Source organism: Podarcis gaigeae (genome assembly GCF_964106915.1).
Source record: "Podarcis gaigeae genome assembly, chromosome: 1".
Lineage (NCBI taxonomy): Eukaryota > Metazoa > Chordata > Lepidosauria > Squamata > Lacertidae > Podarcis > Podarcis gaigeae.
The window spans coordinates 76,523,644-76,543,206 of record NC_139678.1 but is presented as its reverse complement, the minus strand read 5'-3'; the positions used below and the strand labels follow the sequence as shown (position 1 = coordinate 76,543,206).

The following is a 19,563-nucleotide window of genomic DNA, read 5'->3' as shown; positions in this document are numbered from 1 at the left end:
TTATTTGCCAAAATTGTGGTGCCAAATGTCTTCTGATCTTGAATAAGATGCAGCTAGCAAAAATATCCTCAACAGCATTATTCAATGACTTCATTCACTGCACAAGGCTGAAAGCAACCAATCGGTGTAAATATGCAAATAGACCACACTCTGCCCAGCCAGCTGCCTTCACTAAGCCTCACCTGTTAGTACAATCCTAAGCATAACGATCCAACACTAACTCCCAATGAGTTCAGAGGAGCTTGCTCCTAGGAAATAAGCTGTGTCTACTTATTCTAACATGAAAAGAAAAGTATTATGTAATTTAACTCTATTTTGACACCAGTCAAAATATCATTTCAATCAATATATTACAATACCTTTGTATCCCTGTTGCGGTTATGACCTTGGAAACACGTCCATATCTCCCCACAGATATGTTGCTGTAAGCAAGCCATTGCTGCAAGCAAGCCACACCTAATAATTTTACTGGTACATCTGCTCATCACCACCCCAAATATTGGGGGGTCCTGTTCTCCACCCCACTAAGGTCACTTGCAGCCATACCTTTAACATTCTTCATTACCATAATTTGCAGGGAAGCTCTCACCTCTAGCCTTTCTAAGTATCGCTTTTTATTACCCACTGTTTACAGCATGGCAGGCGGCCAATAAAGCTCTCAGGGGAATTCTGCATCCTTACATAGTTTGCAAAGAATCTTCCTTTGTCTTTGAACAGCACAATTCAATGTCAAATCTCTTAAATTTTTCAACTTACAATTTATTATATCAAACCTTCTTTAGTGTGTAAACCGACATAAAAGACCCACTCAAGATTCTTTTAAAGACGTTAAGGGCACACAGCCTGATTTTAGAGTCAGTTTTGAAGATATTTCAATATGTCCTCATTGACACAAAAGGAGCTATTACATTTGCACTTTCACTGAAGTTAATCTATGAAACGTTTGATGTGCTTCTCTCTTAGTTTCATAGGGCAAATAGTTACGCTTTGTTATATTTAACTGGAGGACTTCAGATAAACCTAAAAAAAGAAAGAAATGACTTGCAGATTCTGCACTTAGGAAGGAGAGGGAAATGGAATTAAGGTGGAAAAGCAGGAGCACACCCCTTTGAGTGTGCACACCCTGACAGCTGGGAATGGCTTTCTCACCAAAAATGTTTTATCACATAGCTCAATAAAGTTCCACACTAGGCACAAAATACATGTGTGTGACTGAGCACTTTACCCAGCCTTTCAAAGTATTTCAGAAAATGCCTGATCACAATACTGCTCAAATTAAAGGCATTTTCGCTATGTGGTAGATAGGGCAGGCAAGGCACTAGTAACTAGGGACTGCCAACCTTTTTGGGCCCAGGAATATATGCAAATCAAAGAGACTGTTGTGAGCACCACACATACAAACCGCAGCCAAGCACACACCACGACCCATTCCACTGGCTACAACCAAATGCTTATTTCAAGCTGACCTTCAGGGTGGGGGTGATGATGATGATGATTTATACCCCACCCATCTGGCTGGAGCTCCCCAGCTACTCTGGGTGGCTCCCAACAGAATATTAACAGCACAATAAACATCAATCCTGAAAAACTTCCCTAAACAGGGCTGCCTTCAGATGTCTTCTAAAAGTCAGATAGCTGTTTATTTCCCTGACATCCACAGGGCAGGCGCCACCACTGAGAAGGCCCTCTGCCTGGTTCCCTGCAACCTCACTTCTCGCAGTGAGGGAACCGCCGGAAGGCCTTAGGAGCTGGACCTCAGTGTCCAGGCTGAATGATGGAGGTGGAGACATTCCTTCAGGTATACTGGGCCGAGGCTGTTTAGAGCTTTAAAGATCAGCACCAACACTTTGAATTGTGCTCACAAACGTACCGGTAGCCAATGAGGTTGAATCCTGACAAGACAGAAGTACTGTTTTTGGGGGACAGGAGGCGGGCAGGTGTGGAGGATTCCCTGGTCCTGAATGGGGTAACTGTGCCCCTGAAGGACCAGGTGCGCAGCCTGGGAGTCATTTTGGACTCACAGCTGTCCATGGAGGTACAGGTCAAATCTGTATCCAGGGCAGCTGTTTACCAGCTCCATCTGGTACGTAGGCTGAGACCCTATCTGCCTGCAGACTGTCTCACCAGAGTGGTACATGCTCTGGTTATCTCCCGCTTGGACTACTGCAATGCGCTCTACGTGGGGCTACCTTTGAAGGTGACCCGGAAACTACAACTAATCCAGAATGCGGCAGCTAGACTGGTGACTGGGAGCGGCCGCCGAGACCATATAACACCGGTCTTGAAAGACCTATATTGGCTCCCAGTACGTTTCCGAGCACAATTCAAAGTGTTGGTGCTGACCTTTAAAGCCCTAAACGGCCTCGGTCCAGTATATCTGAAGGAGCGTCTCCTCCCCCATCGTTCTGCCCGGACACTGAGGTCCAGCTCCGAGGGCCTTCTGGCGGTTCCCTCACTGCGAGAGGCCAAGTTACAGGGAACCAGGCAGAGGGCCTTCTCAGCAGTGGCATCTGCCCTGTGGAATGCCCTCCCACCAGATGTCAAAGCGATAAACATCTACCTGACATTCAGAAGACATCTTAGTGTATCTTTCATCTTTGTTGGAAGCCGCCCAGAGTGGCTGGGGAGACCCAGCCAGATGGGCGGGGTACAAATAATAAATTATTATTATTATTTCAGGACCGTTGTTATGTGGTCTCCTCGGTGAGGAGAGGGGACAAAGGAACCTGGTAGGTGCCATGGAAGGCCCCTGCAAAACCATGTGTGATGGCCACTATGTTGACAATCCCAGGAGAAGTATTCAGAAGCGCAAACGACATATTTAAGCTCAAGAGTGTTGCTGTGTATCTGGGCTGCTATTAAGAGGGCTACAATTCCCAAAGCTGACACATAATAAATTATTGTCTAGTGCATGAATTTAATAAGAAGGTATGCTATCCATGTGCTGAATATTCAGCTGGAAATGTCTACAATTAGAACTTCATTTCATCTGCTGCAGAAATAACCTTCCATATTATTAAAGTTGCTCCCGTGCTAAGAGAAGGAAAGGCTGAAGAATTCCACAGCGCTATGACCGTATTATTACAAGGCCAGTCCAGGACTCAGTGACAAGGCTGTTTACCCTTTAGCCCATTGTCAGATCTTAATTCCAAACTAATTCTATACGCCCTTGCACTTGCCATAATTATGCACATCAGGCAAGAGAATAAAGACATACACATTGAACATAGTTATGTTAGGGGCTGGAACGTGGACCTGGGGAGAAGGTTAAGAAACAGAAAGCCCAGGGGGCAGGGTAGCTGAAGGAGAGGGTGCAGTGCAAAAGTAGACAGAAAAGGTATGGACCAGAGTGGAGACAGGTAGAATGTGCAGAGCCCCTGGGTGGGAAAATGTACCAAAGAGGCATGGGGTTAAAAAGGAGGGACCAGACAGGAAGAAAACCTGTTATTTCCATTTGTTTGCTGTGTTCGCATATAAAGTGGGGAGTGTAGGGTGTAACAGCAACCCCAACCCCAAATTTGTTGTTCCAGGCACTTTTCTCCATTCTTGACTAACTTCTCCCCATATTTGTGCTATGACTTTCAGTTCCATTAAGTGCCAATATTCACTGAATTATCTAACTCCAGGTGAGAATCTAAGTTGGGCAACACCTTAAGTAATGCTTTAAGGCCTATTTCAGCAAAGGAAAGACCTAGAGTGTTAGTTGATATAGTGGTGTTTTGTTTTGTTTTGAATAAGCTTACTGTTGTAGAATTGACTCCAGTACTATTTTAACACACCCTGGTTTCTAAACTGCAATGAAGAGTAGCTGAAAATATTCTAAATAATAATAATCAATAAAAACATGCAATCAGATGGCTCTGTCACGTCTAACCTAGCCCCAATTTTCACTCAAGACACTAATAATAACAACAAAAGGCAGTTTTCTAGAAACCTTACTTGTTTCCAATTATTGGCTCTCCAGAAGCGCTCAGTGCCGAGTAGTCCATGCCATAAAAATTCAGTCCCAGAAGAATTTTACTTCTCCACTTGGCTTCTGGATCCAGCATTTGAACACACGCCCGCATCCAAGGTAGAGGGGAATTAGGGCCAGGCCTGGAGATCAGCAGCAAAGAAATAAAATATGATGTCAAGAAGCAAAAGCATCTTAAACCAAACCTTTGCTCTAAGAAGATCCATAATCCCCAAAACAAACTGTATTGCTTGCTAGGAGAAAGGAACATAGAAGTTGTCTTGTAGTGAGTCAGGCCAATTGGTCCATCAAGCTCAGTATTGCCTACACCGACTGGTAGCAACTATTCAGGGTTTCAGACTAGAGACATTTGCAGACCCACCAAGAGATGTCAGGGATTGGTCATGGGTATTTCCTTGGATACTGAATGGATATTTCTAACACTCCCGTCTTGGAGAGACAAACTGTAAGGTAAAGGTAAAGGTACCCCTGACCGTTAGGTCCAGTCAAGGACAACTCTGGGGTTGCACACTCATCTCACTCTATAGGCCGAGGGAGCTGGCGTTTGTCCTCAGACAGTTTCCGGGTCATGTGGCCAGCATGACTAAGCCACTTCTGGCGAACCAGAGCAGCTCATGGAAACACTGTTTACCTTCCCACCGGAGCGGTACCTATTTATCTACTTGCACTTTGACTGACGTGCTTTCAAACTGCTAGGTGGGCAGGAGCTGGGACAGAACAATGGGGGCTTATCCCATTGCGGGGATTCGAACCGCCAACCTTCAGATCAGCAGCAAGCAATTACATACTATTTCAGAAAGCATTACTTAATTAACTTTTACATTTGTTTCCATTGCTGTTATTTCATGTTTGATTACATTTTATATAGTTTTCTTATATTGTTTTTATCTTGTAAGCCACCTTGATTGGGCATTTTGCCTAGGAAAGTAGGATATGGATGTTAGCATAAACAAGTATATAGAACCACTCAGAAGCAATGTTTATAAAAGAACCCAGAAAATTATACAGTCTTGTATCTCTAAAAAGGCATGCTGTATTTCTGTACATACCAGCAACCTCGTACCTGGCATTGCTCAGGTAAAGGGACCCCTGACCATTAGGTGTAGTCATGGCCGACTCGGGGGTTGCGGTGCTCATCTCGCTTTATTAGCTGAGGGAGCCGGTGTACAGTTTCCAGGTCATGTGGCCAGCATGACTAAGCCACTTCTGGCGAACCAGAGCAGCAAATGGAAACGCCGTTTACCATCCCGCCGGAGCAATACCTATTTATCTACTTGTACTTTGACGTGCTTTCGAACTGCTAGGTTGGCAGGAGCAGGGACCGAGCAACGGGAGCTCACCCCATCGTGGGGATTCGAACCACCGACCTTCTGATTGGCAAGTCCTAGGCTCTGTAGTTTAACCCACAGCGCCACCCGCATCCCTCAGGAAGTGTAAGAACCCCCCAAAATCAGTGCCCTTTTGAAATAATTAGTTAAAATCAGTGCAGTTTTAAAAGGGTCAGTCTGTCGTTTCAATTAAAAATTACATTTAATTGTATCTGAACATAGACAAAAAACTTGAAGCCAGGTACCATCACGCAAAATTTTGTTACAGTATCTCAACACGAGTCCAAATGCGCAGCAAACAGCTTTCTAAAATATATAGATGTACACAAAAGTAGGTCCAGCATTCTTCACACATACAGTTTTTCTATGTTCCAAACATGTCATTTTATATTTGTATTTTCAAGTACGCTTCAACCAATTCAAGTAAAGTGTTGCTGTTGTTTTTTTAAGAAAGGATCCTTGCATCCTTGACAGTTTGCCATCTGTTGTAACATTCTCCTTGCCTCTTTTCAATGTGCCTATCAATGGCGGAAGGCATCTGAAATTTTAAAAGTCCTAAAGGAAAAAAGCAGTACATTCTATGTAATATGGAATTCTGTTTGTACATTTCTTGGACAAGCCACTGGATGATTTCCCTTATCTTGTGTGCGCACTTCAAACTGACAGTCGAGATAACTAGATACAAATCCTTAAGACACCATTTGATAAAGTGGGAAGAAAATATAAGGGTGTATAGAGAGCAACTGTCAGAACTGTTTCAAAGCAAAGAGGGAGAAAACGTAAAATGCAAGATTCCTTTTTTAGTTCTTCATCCTCAGAAGCCATATTGGACAGGGATTTTAGAGGCTTATTTGCCAATCCAAGAACAGATATAAGAAAAGCTAATACAGGCAAGCCAAAAAAAAATGGTAGGCAATGGATGATATACACCTAACCAGGCACTGCCAAACCTGGCCCTCAAGCTGTTTTGGGACTACAACTCCCATCATTCCTAGCTAACAGGACCAGTGGTCAGGGATGATGGGAACTGTAGTCCCAAAACAGCTTGAGGGCCAAGTTTGGCAATGCCTGAACCATACTCATACTAGACTAACTGAAATTAACGGACAAGATACCTGTCCATTGATTTCAATGGGTCTCCTCTTGAGTAAGGCCAATGGTAGGTAATGCCCAATATATTTACTATGCAATCTCAAATGAAATGCTGAGGTGGGGAGAAGTATACCATAAAGAAAGATAATAATGAAGTTTAAAAAATAAATAAAGCCTGGAAACTGCCAACTCCTCTTCTAAAGGGTACTGATTAATTAGTGAGCTCCAGGTATGTTTTCTGATGTCACTACTACATCCCTAAAAGCCAGTTCAGTATACTATTGTTTTCCACTGTCATTGCCTTACCGTTGAGGCGCTGAATAATCATATGTCATGAGGCTGAAGCTGTCCACTATTGGGGCTAGCTGATCAAATTCTTTCTTTGTGAAACTTCCCAGCTGGTTGGTTCTTAAAGAGAGAGAGAGAAAGAGAGAGAGAGGTTTATTTATATAAGGTTGTCAGCATGTCTGGTGCTTTACAGAGAACAAGAGGACCAGTCCCTGCCCTGAGGAGCATACAGTCTTTACATTTGACACAGGGGAATCAACAGGGTAAACTGGGAACAAAGATGCAGTAGTTTCTGTTGCATAAGAACATAGTAAGAGACTGGGTTGGATCAAACCAAAGGCTCATCTAGTCCAGCATTCTGTTCTCACACTGCCCACCAGATGCCTATGGGAAGTCCACAAGCATGGGAAGTCAAATAGTATTGTCCCTCATTTATGGACTCAGTAACAGTACAACATGGTAACTAGCAGGTTGCCAAACGTTTCACAGAAAATATGGGCTTTGAGGAGGAATTTGAAGGAAGTTTATCTCCCCCCCATTTGTACTTCACATGGGCTTTGAGGAACTCTGGAAATGGCTTTGCCCCTGGCCTAGAGAACCCCCCCCCCCAATCCACTTAGGCCTAGACCCAACTGAAATTAACTGGGACATCTGTAACTCTTCTTTGGGTATGAACCAAGCTTCTAAATGTCTTGGCCAGGAAGGGTTAGAGTATTTTATGGGGAAACCAGGAACTAGAGATAATGTGCTCAAGTTCCAGAGCAACATATATTACTGGGCTTCTTGTCTGAAAATCCTGACCTTGGATGGAAGGGGAAGTAGAAGAAAGAAGATCAGAGGACTTTGCTTCTGCACTTGGAAGTACTCTACATCCTAGTTCTAAATATTTGCACCCCTGTGATGGAATCACAATTCCCTTGCAGTAGTTAAAATACAGTGGTACCTTGGGTTACATACGCTTCAGGTTACATACGCTTCAGGTTACAGACTCTGCTAACCCAGAAATATTACTTCAGGTTAAGAACAGAAATCGTGCAACAGTGGCACAGCGGCAGCAGGAGGCCCCATAACTAAAGTGGTGCTTCAGGTTAAGAACAGTTTGAGGTTAAGAACGGACCTCTGGAACGAATTAAGTACTTAACCCGAGGTACCACTGTATCATGCTAGTACCATTGAAGTAGCCTCAGCTACAGCACTTTGTTGGAGATTGAAGCCTTAAAATGAGGGCACTGGTTAATGTTTTGTTTACCTCTGGACTAAGTTTACATTTAAATGGAAATGAATCCCAACCTTCCCCAAAGGCTCAGGATGAATCAACATTTTGAGACGTCAGAATATGATAATGTAATAAATAATACACTCTTCCAAACATCACAGTGCTAAAGGCACAAACCATAATGCTGAAACCCCAAACCCTCAATGCAAAGCATGGGAAATCTGTCAAGTGCCAGTAAAAACCCACACTGATGTGGTCCAATCAGACACTTGCATTCTGCCTTCCCCACCCAGGCCAACATAACCCATAAGACTTGTACTTTTGCCACTGCCACTTTTTTGGCTTGCTCCCGAAAAATTGTGTCGCACTGCAGCCTCAAGATGGAACTAGATGTAATGCTACTCACACAAGTATTTATTTGGTTCCAGTCATGAAATGCCTCCCATAAAATATCTTGAAGAGGTTTCACAGCGAAGAACCAAAAAAAATCATCAAAACAATTCCATATGTACACAAACAAATTCAAATCCAATACAGAAACAGGGTAGGATAAAAGGTTTGTTGAAAGAAAAAATGTATTTGCTAGGTGCCAGAAAGACAACAGAAGCAATGCCTGTCAAATCTGTAATGGGAGGGAATTCCAAAGCGGAGGCGCCACAATGCTAAAGGTCCAATTCTTTACATTTGTGCAGATGGTATCTGCAGGAGACTTCTTCGGCTGATTGCAGTGATGGATATAAGGGTTGAGATAATATTTTAGATTTCCCTTAGCTCAGCAGCAAATTGGCAGCCAGTGTAACTACAGTCACAGCAGTGTGAATGGCATTTTCACCACAGATAAAATAGCAGGCAGGGGCCACTCCATGCTTCCTGTTTGCACTGGGAGTGAAGTTTCCATTTATGTTAAAAGAAGTTTTCTTTCCAATGCAAACAGCAGGGAGGGCAAGAGATGAACTTGTGGATGCTTACAGGGAAGGCACTGAAGAGCCTGCCTGGTTAAATGGCTTGACTATGTGGGGCATCCAAGATTTCACCCTTAGCCTCTATGGAAAGCATGACTAAAAGGGAACCACTATTAGGACAACCTGTTGAAGCATAAAAGGTAAAGGGACCCCTGACCATTAGGTCCAGTCGTGACTGACTCTGGGGTTGCGGCGCTCATCTCGCTTTACTGGCCGAGGGAGCCGGCGTACAGCTTCCGGGTCATGTGGCCAGCATGACTAAGCCGCTTCTGGTGAACCAGAGCAGCGCACGGAAACTCTGTTTATCTTCCTGCGGGAGCGGTACCTATTTATCTACTTGCACTTTGACATGCTTTTGAACTGCTAGGTTGGCAGGAGCTGGGACCGAGCAACGGGAGCTCACCCCGTCGCGAGGATTCGAACCGCCGACCTTCTGATCGGCAAGTCCTAGGCTCTGTGGTTTAACCCACAGCACCACCCGCGTCAAAAAAAGTTCTGTTAATTTCAGTGAAACCCACTTTTAAAGTATCTACACTGTCAGTATATTTCTAATACACAAAAATGCTATGTTCCTTGAAACTGAGCTTCTTTAAAAAAATGAAATTATCCAAGTGCATTCACAATACATTCAGAACACAATAGAAGCTAACAGACCAGAGCAGAAGCAAAGCATCGTTTTTGTACTGAATATAGAAACAGTCAGAAACTGACATTAAATTAATAGAAAACAAGCACATTACCAGCCTTCTGTTTACATACACACATTTGAATTTTTTGCCTTGTTCAATTAAAGGGTTCCAACACAGAAACCTCAGGCCTAAGCTGCTATTAAAATAAAATCTAACCCTTTGGAATCATTTAATTCTTACACAATTCTTCTTCACAGCCAGTCTCCAGAGGTGTTAATTTAGTCATGAAGCATCATTTTAAAAAAGCGAACCAGGACAAGTGATTAACAGCGGCATTTCTAAGCACACTTTCCTCAGTGGAAGCACCACCACTGAAAACAATGAGAATGTATCCTGAATAAACATGCATAGAATTACATGGCACATCTATCATTATTCTTGCGTAACTGGGCATGTGAGATAGGAGACAGGCAGATTACAACTGCTACAACCAGCAACTGCTTACAGAATGTCAAAACTGGATTATTAATGATAATATTTAATTACAGACGGATGGCACCTTTCCCTACTAATTGTAAAGGGTAATATAGGAAGCCCCATGCACATACATCTGTACCCACATAGGCCAGGCCCCCCTCAGAATGAAGCCAAACACATAGTAGCAGGGGTGCATGTTTGGGAGATGCAGATGTGCTTAGGGGCAGGGCCAACAGTATGAATTCTCACTACCCCCCTTATGCATTCAGTACCCATTGGGAACATATGCCTGAGTAAGTCTAGTCAGTCTCCTACTTCTGTGCAATCTGCAGACTGGATCTTAGTTTAGTTTAGGTCAGCTCCTTCTAACAGGTATCTGAAGTCAAATGTTAAATAGTGAAAACCACACAAGAGGATCATTACAAGATAACCAGTCAACCAACAAAAACCATGGTTGTGGAGCTAAAGATGTCTTAAACATTATCAAGTACTTTTCTTCTGTATAAATATTTTTAAATGGTACCAGAAAGGTATCTGAACATGGAGATTGCAATCCGTGATAGTAATTCTGGGTACAGCAGTTGGGAAAGGAAAATTTGGGGAAACAGCAGGCATGGAATAGTTAACGACCTCTTCCCACAGCACAACCTTGATCCAATCTTCAGCCTCTCAACTGGCATTCTGATCTTTAAACATACATGGCCCATGGCACATCTACTTTGGCAATCATAGGCAATACTTTGACTAATAGTAGGAAAGCTACAATATAAGCACTTGGAGCAGGATTCAACTTACCCATTCTGCTAGTGGAAGCCGGTGTAAGGAATCCTGCTAGCACAATGGAGCTTCCCCCACCCATTGGGTTGGGAGAACCCCCAAAACAACTCATGGGGGGGGGGGAGAAAAGGGTGACCATTCCATTGGGCAAGCAGAAAGATCATCATTAATATTCCAATTGTGACATTCAAAAGATTGTGCTGACGGATCAGTCTCGTAAGTGATACACTGAACGATCTTTAATTACAGAAGTTGCAGTAAGAAAGAAGAAGCACTTTTGAATGAAAAGTTGGGAACGAGAATACAAGCCACTTTAAAACTAAGTGTTCCCATTTCATGGGGCCATAAACTGCACTATGATGTAGTAATCAGCCCCGAAATAAATTCAGAGAAACAGATATCTTAGCCAGTGATAGGAAAAACAATTGAGACTCCCGCTGCACCTTAAAAGCAAACAAATTTTAGGGCAGGTATCTTTTTAATAGTTACAAAAGAGGCTCCAAAGCCTAGCTTCAAAATATAAATTAGTTAAATGAGAAAGGTTTGAGGGGCTGGGGAACCAGAACATTCAACCAGCTGAGGCACTGCATTAGAAGCTAAAAACCACTTATCTGCTTAAAGGGTAACACAAATGCAATTTTGCACTGTCATCTCATTGGGCTGAAAGGGTATGTGCAACGATGCTGAACTAAAAATATGTCTGAGTGACATTTTTCAGTCAGGTCAGCAAGCCCAGAATATAAAGAACACAGTGGCAACAAAGGCAATTTGCCTCTGACAAGAGTTTAACGTTCGAGTGACTACTTTCTTTTGATGTACGCTGCAGCCACCTCATGTTCCAAGAACCAATAATTTAGTTGTCATATTAAGGAACAGCACTTTCCCAACAGGAGTTCAAACATAAATTAAAAGCAGTCACCCCTTCCGGGACTTACTTGCACCCATCAGTCTTCATAGCAGTTATCTGGCATTTGCTGCACATTTAAATGGCAAGCACTGTACGAATGCGTAAAATGAAGGGCATCTGTTATGTTACAACAATCTAAGTGCCTAAAGGCAAAACAATTTCTTCCCCCAAACGTGGCAATATGCATTTGCAATGAATATATTGTTATCATTTCAGAGCGGGGGCAGGAGAGGAACATGGCTTCCTTTTATCATGCACTGCATTTTATTGTGCATTATATCACTTTACATAGGTTAGAGGAGCATAGCATTTAATGAAGCTGGGATGCATCTTTGTTAAGCCAAGGAAAACATTTTAATGAGCAACTTGTAACCTAAGTAACTCTTCCCCACCTACTTTATTATTGATTACACTAATTACTTGCAGCACACACATAAGGATCCCAGATAACTTGTTTTTCCTCTCGGTTGAAGAGAAAAAATATTTTCAATAAAGCTCATCAGATGAATCACATGAATAATGAGCTTTTATTTTAGCTCTCTGAACATTGTTTAGTTGAGGCCAATACTGCCTCTAGGTGCAAAGCAAATGACGTACTCCAACTTAATATTCCCTTAAGTCAAGCATAGGAAACCTCTGGCTCTCCAAATGTTTTGATGTACTACAAATCCCATCATTGCTTGCTACTGAACATGCTGGCTGGGGCTGATGGGAGTTAGAGTCAAACAACATCTGGTAGGCCACAGGTTCCCCATCCTGGATTATGTGATTAGGATTGGCATGCTGTATTTTATTAATTACATCTGTATAGCACTCTTGAGAGTCCCATGGACTGCAAGAGGATTAAACCTATCCATTCTGAAGGAAATCAGCCCTGAGTGCTCACTGGAAGGACAGATCCTGAAGCTGAGGCTCCAATATTTTGGCCACCTCATGAGAAGAGAAGACTCCCTGGAAAAGACCCTGATGTTGGGAAAGATTGAGGGCATAAGGAGAAGGGGACGACAGAGGACGAGATGGTTGGACAGTGTTCTCGAAGCTACCAACATGAGTTTGACCAAACTGCAGGAGGCAGTGGAAGATAGGAGTGCCTGGTGTGCTCTGGTTCATGGGGTCACAAAAAGTCGGACATGACTCAACGACTAAACAACAACAACATAGCACCTTGGAGACATTTGGGTGTAAGGGGAGATTTAAAAATGTCAATACCTACATCGGCATGTGGTCTTCATGGCCAGTTTTCAGGCCAACAGCAACAGCATAAGGACACAGTGACCACCAGTCTCTCACTTATTCAGGCAGACAGAATTAGCATGTGGTCACAATGGCCAGTGTTCAGATCAGTAGCATCACCAAGGTCACAATTGTCAGTCTTTCTCCATCAGGCACAAAGATACATTGGCCAGTCTCCCTGAGAAAACCTGAATTGTCCTTTATCTGAATATAAGAGTGCCAAAGCTCTCACACCTAGTTCAGATCGCCTCAGTTCTTGCACCACTGGCACCCACTCTGCGCGCTTTATGTGAAGTAGCTGCCAAATGCGTAGCCAGATAGCTTAAGGACTGCTGCAAACCACCTTTGGATATGTACTGGGCTACCAAAAAAAAAAGTTATGCATACAGTGGATCACTCCAAGCTGCAGCTGGCATGCAAATAAATTGGAATTTGCCATCACACCATTGGAGAGCCATCTGTATCAATCCTAAATTGTAGTGCCCTAACGAGATGGAACTTACTTAGGGAGCAGATTTGTAGAAACTGCCCATGTAGATACACCCGGTTAATGTGTGTCTCAGCTCTCCACAAATGCCACTGCAATTAAAAGATGAGATGCTAACAAAATCTAAAGCAGGGGTTGTCAGTGCCATGCCTGTGAGTGCGCATGCACCCACAAAGGCCTTCCATGGAGCCACAGGTTCCCCTCCCCTTACCCTACCAAAATTAGGCTTGTAGCCAATATAACCAGTGTGGTATGTGCTTGGCTGCAGTCGGTATGGTGCGCACATCCGTTTTTCTGGTTTGCAAATGTGTCAGGGGCCCAAAAAGTTTGGTGACCCCCAGGTCTAAAGTGCAACCCAGCAGTCCTGGCATGGAACCCTGTGGGAAGTGGGTCAGGAACTGAGGAAAGGGAAGGATGTGAAGGCAGATGGGCCCTCCCCCTACCAACCAAGACACAGGTGGACTGAATGCCCCTTATCACAGGACACTCAGTAAACTATGTTGAATTGAGGGAGTACCTGCTTTTCCTACTTGCCCCATTATTTCCAGCTGATTTGGGAACAGCTGCTGATCTGCTTTGATATGGTTTTTGGAGGGCTTTTAGGTATCCAGTTCAGTTTCCTTTTCTAATGCCAGTGTTAGCCCAGGGATTGAAGTTAACAATTCCTTGTGGGAACAGTATATTGCAAGTTCTTAAAGAAATGGGAGTGCCTGATCACCTCATCTGCCTCCTGAGAAACTCTATGTGGGACAAGAAGCTACAGTTAGAACTGGATATGGAACAACTGATAGGTTCAAAATTGGGAAAGGAGTACAACAAGGCTGTATATTGTCTCCCTGCTTATTTAACTTATATGCAGAATTCATCATGTGAAAGGCTGGACTGGATGAATCCTAAGCCGGAATTAAGATTGCCAGAAGAAATATCAACAACCTCAGATATGCAGATGACACAACATTGATGGCAGAAAGTGAGGAGGAATTAAAGAACCTTTTAATGAGGGTGAAAGAAGAGAGTGCAAAATATGGTTTGAAGCTCAACATAAAAAAACTAAGATCATGGCCACTGATCCCATCACCTCCTGGCAAACAGAAGGGGAAGAAATGGAGGCAGTGAGAGATTTTACTTTCTTGGGCTCCATGATCACTGCAGATGGTGACAGCAGTTACGAAATTAAAAGACGCCTGCTTCTTGGGAGAAAAGCAATGACAAACCTAAACAGCATCTTAAATAGCAGAGACACCACCTTGCCAACAAAGGTCCATATAGTTAAAGCTATAGTTTTCCCAGTAGTGATGTGTGGAAGTGAGAGCTGGACCATAAAGAAGGCTGATTGCCAAAGAATTGATGCTTTTGAATTATGGTTCTGGAGGAGACTCTTGACCAAACTGCAGGAGGCAGTGGAAGACAGGAGTGACTGGCATACTCTGGTCCACTGGGTCACAAAGAGTTGGACACGACTAAACGACTAAACAACAACAACATTAGCATATTTACCAATGTAACAAATAGTTGATTATACAGGGTTGGGAGTAGAAAAGACAACCCAGGAAGCTGATCTTAAAAGCATTTGAGAAAAACTGGCTCAGACATGGCTGGTAAAATGAGAGGCAGGTGGTGGGGAAGAGAGGAAACTCTCACAGGGAATCAAACTAATCGCTTTACTGGTATCTAGCAAAAAATAATACACAATTTCAAAACAGGAAAACACTTAGTAAGGAATTTCTGCTGGGCAAATTTCATTGACCTCTGTATCTAATTGGTCTTTAAACCTGATTAGACCAACCTTTTTTCTTTTCTTTTTTTTACAGCTAGGGAATAATTGGATCAACCTTTTATTAACAAAGAAAACCAAGGGAATAATTAGTTTAAAGACAGAAGAGCATGTGTAGAATATGTGTTGGGCTTTTTGCACGAAAGCCAAGCAAATTCCTCTCTAAAAGTGATACCATAAGATACAGAATGAAAAACTTGAGTCAATGGGCTTGAATAGCAAAACTATATGTGGGATACATTAAAGGTACCATTATACCCTATGATGAAATATACCCTTTCACAGAAATGTTTGTGTTTTTTGAAAGTGAGGTCAAAGATTAATGCAAAAAAGGTGGGGGGTTACTGCTCAATAGGAGAGTGCAATCTTCATTTTGGAAGCAAATCACCTATGAATTATCTGACTCATGACATTCCCAGAACCCCCATTATACAGGGGACAGTTATCTGAGGGCATGCACGGTATAAAATGAGATTGCTTAATACAATGTAATAGCTCAGCAGCTTCGTACATGGAATTAACCTTGCTCCTTAACTGCTGCCTCTGCCCATTTGGAGCTCATCTTAAATTTTAAAAGAAAGATGACAACGAAACAGATCCCCTTTGGTGAAGAGGGAAGAAAAGCTCTGCATGCTACCAAGCGGATGACTTCTTTTAAGAGGCAAAGAAGCTTCCATTTCTGATATTACCCAAAAACACTTTAAAATAGTGAGCATAAAACTAAAGCAATTCAGCATGGAAGAGAAAAGAGAGAGATGAACATTACCTGCTGCTCCTCCATACAGGCTTTTAACATAATTTCAGCTGATTTTTGTCTCCTTTTTCAAACACACCTAAAGAGAAGGCCTAATTTTCTGTGAATATTCTATGCTGATTTGAAGGGTCTCATTCGTATAAGTGATTAAAGCCCATAAGCTAGATGGTGCTTAGTTTCTCCAGCTGAAATATCCTCAGTTTATCCAGTAATCTAAAATACACATAATGTGCATACAAATTGCTGTGTGCATGCATGAAGGCACATTTCACGAGCCATAACAATCGCCATGACTCAAAGTCACCCTGCTATATATGGGTACAGCCATAGGACTGCAACCTGTTCTTCTGAATGGCATCCAGACTTAAATCTTTTTGTAAAACACTTCGAGGTTTTTCACAATCAAGCAATGTGTAAATTTTATGAAATAAATAAAAACAGCAGCCAAAAATACAACCATTAATGATAAAATGTAAGAGCAGCCCCACTGGACCATGCCAAAAGGTCAATTCAATCCTGCTTTCAACTTCCCACAATGTATACCCAGATTCTTCTGGAAGCCCAGAAGTGGAGCTTGAAGGCAGTAGCTATCTCCTTCTGATATTCCTCAGTGGTAGACTATTGCCATCTGGAGATTCCGCACAGCCATAGTGGCTGCCATTGGTAGACCTCTCCTCCATACATTTGGTCGAATTCCCTTTTAAATCCATCTAAACAAAGGGCCATCTCCACATCTTGCGGCAGTGAATTAACTAAAACAATGATGCACTGTGAGAAGTGGTCTTCTCTCCTTGCTCCTGTGCCTCCCCACCAAAAACAATCCTGACTCTGTCAAAAACTAGCCCTCCAGATCTATCCAGTCAGCACAGCTAGATATTTTGGAACACTGTGTTTATGATATTGTACACCGTGTCTGCATTTCAGTGTTGTGAAGCCACGTAAGATTGTTTGAATATTACTGTGTATTCCAAAAGCCATAGGCCTTAAGACTTGATATTGGTAATAAATAAAAATCATATCCATGTTGTAGAAATACATGGTGTTTATTTACTAGCTTGACTTCATTTATTCTTTTGCATCTTCTGATTCTATGGTCAATCCATTTCATTAGCTGAGCACAAGGAATTATATGTGAGAAACTTCTCTTTATCCACTACCTCCATACCATGCATAAAGTTATAGACCTATATTATATAAATAATAATAATAATAGTAACAATTTGTTTATACCCCACCCATCTGGCTGGGTTTCCCCAGCCACTCTGTGCGGCTCCCAATAGAATACAGTCATACCTCTTGTTGCGTTTGCTTCACATTGCGGCTTTTCGGGTTGCGAATGCAGCAAACCCGGAAGTGTATATTTCCGGGTTTCGCCACATGCGCAGAAGCACTCTATCATGCTCTGCGCTTGCACAGAAGCGCCACTCTAGTTGTGGACTTTTTGGAATGCAAACGGCACCCCGGAACAGATCGTGTCTGCAACTTGAGGTATCACTGTATTTAAAACACATTATCTCCCCCCCGCTCCCAAACTCAGTTATCTTTTGACTGCGAGAGGCCAAGTTACAGGGAACCAGGCAGAGGGCCTTCTCGGTAGTGGCACCTGCCCTGTGGAATGCCCTCCCATCAGATGTCAAAGTGATAAACATCTACCTGACATTCAGAAGACATCTGAAGGCAGCCCTGTTCAGGGAAGTTTTTAATATGTGACATTTCAGTGTATCTTTTATCTTTGTTGGAAGCCGCCCAGAGTGGCTGGGGAAACCCAGCCAGATGGGCGGGGTACAAATAATAAATTATTATTATTATTATTATTATTATTATTATTATTATTATTAAATAAAAAAGCTCCAAAGAGCAGGAGTGTGGCTAAGTACCTAAAAGCACAGGTCCATGACTCCAATTTCCATTAAAAATTTGCATATGCTACTTTATATCTGTAGGTGTCTATATTAAGAAATTAAGATGGTAAGCAGAGGGGTCTCACCAGCACTGCAGTTCATGGTGCACTCAGTTATCCAATCTGCAAAGTTTTAAAAAAAATTAAAGAGAAGGAGTAGGAGACCCAGGGCTCAGGTCTCCTGAGTCACCCCCTAACAATGCTCCTGTGCCAAATACCCTGGTGCCCCGCAAGACGAATGCTTCGCAAGACGAAAAACCCACTAGACGAAAGGGTTTTCCGTTTTTCGATGCGCTAAGCAAGACAAATTTCCCTATGGGCTTGCTTCGCAAGACAAAAACGTCTTGCGAGTCTTGCGATTTTTTCACTCTCCCCCCTTTTTCTAAGCCGCTAAGCCACTAATAGCCTTTTAGCCGCTAAGCCGCTAATCCTTTAATAGCCGCTAATAGCGCTAATCCGCTAATAGGGTTGCTTTGCAAGAGGAAAAAACCGCTAGACGAAAAGACTCACGGAACGGATTATTTTCGTCTTGCGAGGCACCACTGTATTTGAAACCCCTTTTCTGGCATTCAGAAAGAATGTGTGAGGGATCAAAGTGTGGCAAACATGCAAGCCTCCCCACCCTCCATAGATTCATAGACCTATGGGTCCGGGCAATACATTTTGGGTATACAGGCATCCCCCCCCCACTTGCGCACAACCACATATACATGTGACGCTGGGGCCACCACTGGTGGTGGGCCCATTCGGATCCCAAGACTTGGGCACCTTTGCCAAGAGAGTTTATTAAAAGCTTTTTGAAAGTCCAAGTATATACAATCTAGATACGCCATTTGCCATTTTGCTGTTCAGACTCAGACTCCACAGATATCCTTCATGTGGGAGGGATAGGAAATTCAGCATTGATGGAAATTTCCTAGTAAAAGTCCAGGTCTTCACTTTCTTTGAACGACACTCATCAGGACTTTCACACATCAAGAGTTATGGATACTACATTCAATAATTATGGCAAAACACATGGGCATTGCACACATAGCATGCATACAAAAACATAACCACGGTCTGGGAGGAAGACGGCTTTTCTGTTTGTTTGTTTGTTTGTTTGTTTGTTTGTCTGTTTTTGTTTGTTTGTCTGACTTTCAAAAGCCATCAACAGGCAGCAGAATTGCTGCTCATCTCATTAAACTGAGAAAAGCTAACAATCCGATAAGGTTTATTTTGCTGAGACTGCATAGCTTTAATGTACTTTCTTCAAAGTTGTGAGGTGTACAAAAGGTAGAGATAAAAGACAGCTGCTGAATTTTAATTTTCAACAATACTTGTCCTGCTCCCCCCCCCAAAAAAATCCAGAAACGATTGTTTTGCTCAATCAATAAGCCCCCCCCCCAATCTTACAAATGCTATCCTATAGTGAGGACAGCACTACAGTCAAACTAAAGCGCTGCAGGTATAATGAGACTGAACATCTATCTACTTGAAGGCTGCATTTCCAGGATACAGTGGTACCTCAGATTACATACGCTTCAGGTTACAGACTCCGCTAACCCAGAAATAGTGCTTCAGGTTAAAAACTTAGCTTCAGGATGAGAACAGAAATCATGCTCTGGCGGCGCAGCAGCAGCAGGAGGCCCCATTAGCTAAAGTGGTGCTTCAGGTTAAGAACAGTTTCAGATTAAGAACGGACCTCCGGAACGAATTAAGTACTTAACCTGAGGTACCACTGTACTACTTGTGCTTCTTTCCAAATGGAGGAAGCCTTTTCAGTG

General features: G+C 42.7%; 1 protein-coding gene across 11 annotated transcripts in view; it reads right to left on the bottom strand.

Annotated features, from left to right (window-relative positions):
• The window catches only part of CHID1 (chitinase domain containing 1), a 127,120-nt gene that overhangs the window by 76,824 nt on the left and 30,733 nt on the right, over window positions 1–19,563 (bottom strand). For 8 of the 11 annotated variants that reach the window (XR_014568510.1, XM_083757180.1, XM_083757182.1 and 5 more), the window contains 2 exons: window positions 6,700–6,801; window positions 3,940–4,095 (listed from right to left, as the gene is read on the bottom strand). Coding sequence is in view for 8 of the 11 variants with exons in the window: in XM_083757180.1 (XP_083613306.1) it covers window positions 3,940–4,095; window positions 6,700–6,801 (258 nt within the window). In the remaining 3 variants the exon portion in view is untranslated. Of the gene's footprint in view, window positions 1–182; window positions 276–3,939; window positions 4,096–6,699; window positions 6,802–19,563 lie in introns of all 11 variants that reach the window. The other 3 variants (XR_014568508.1, XR_014568509.1, XM_083757181.1) reach the window with 2 other exon arrangements.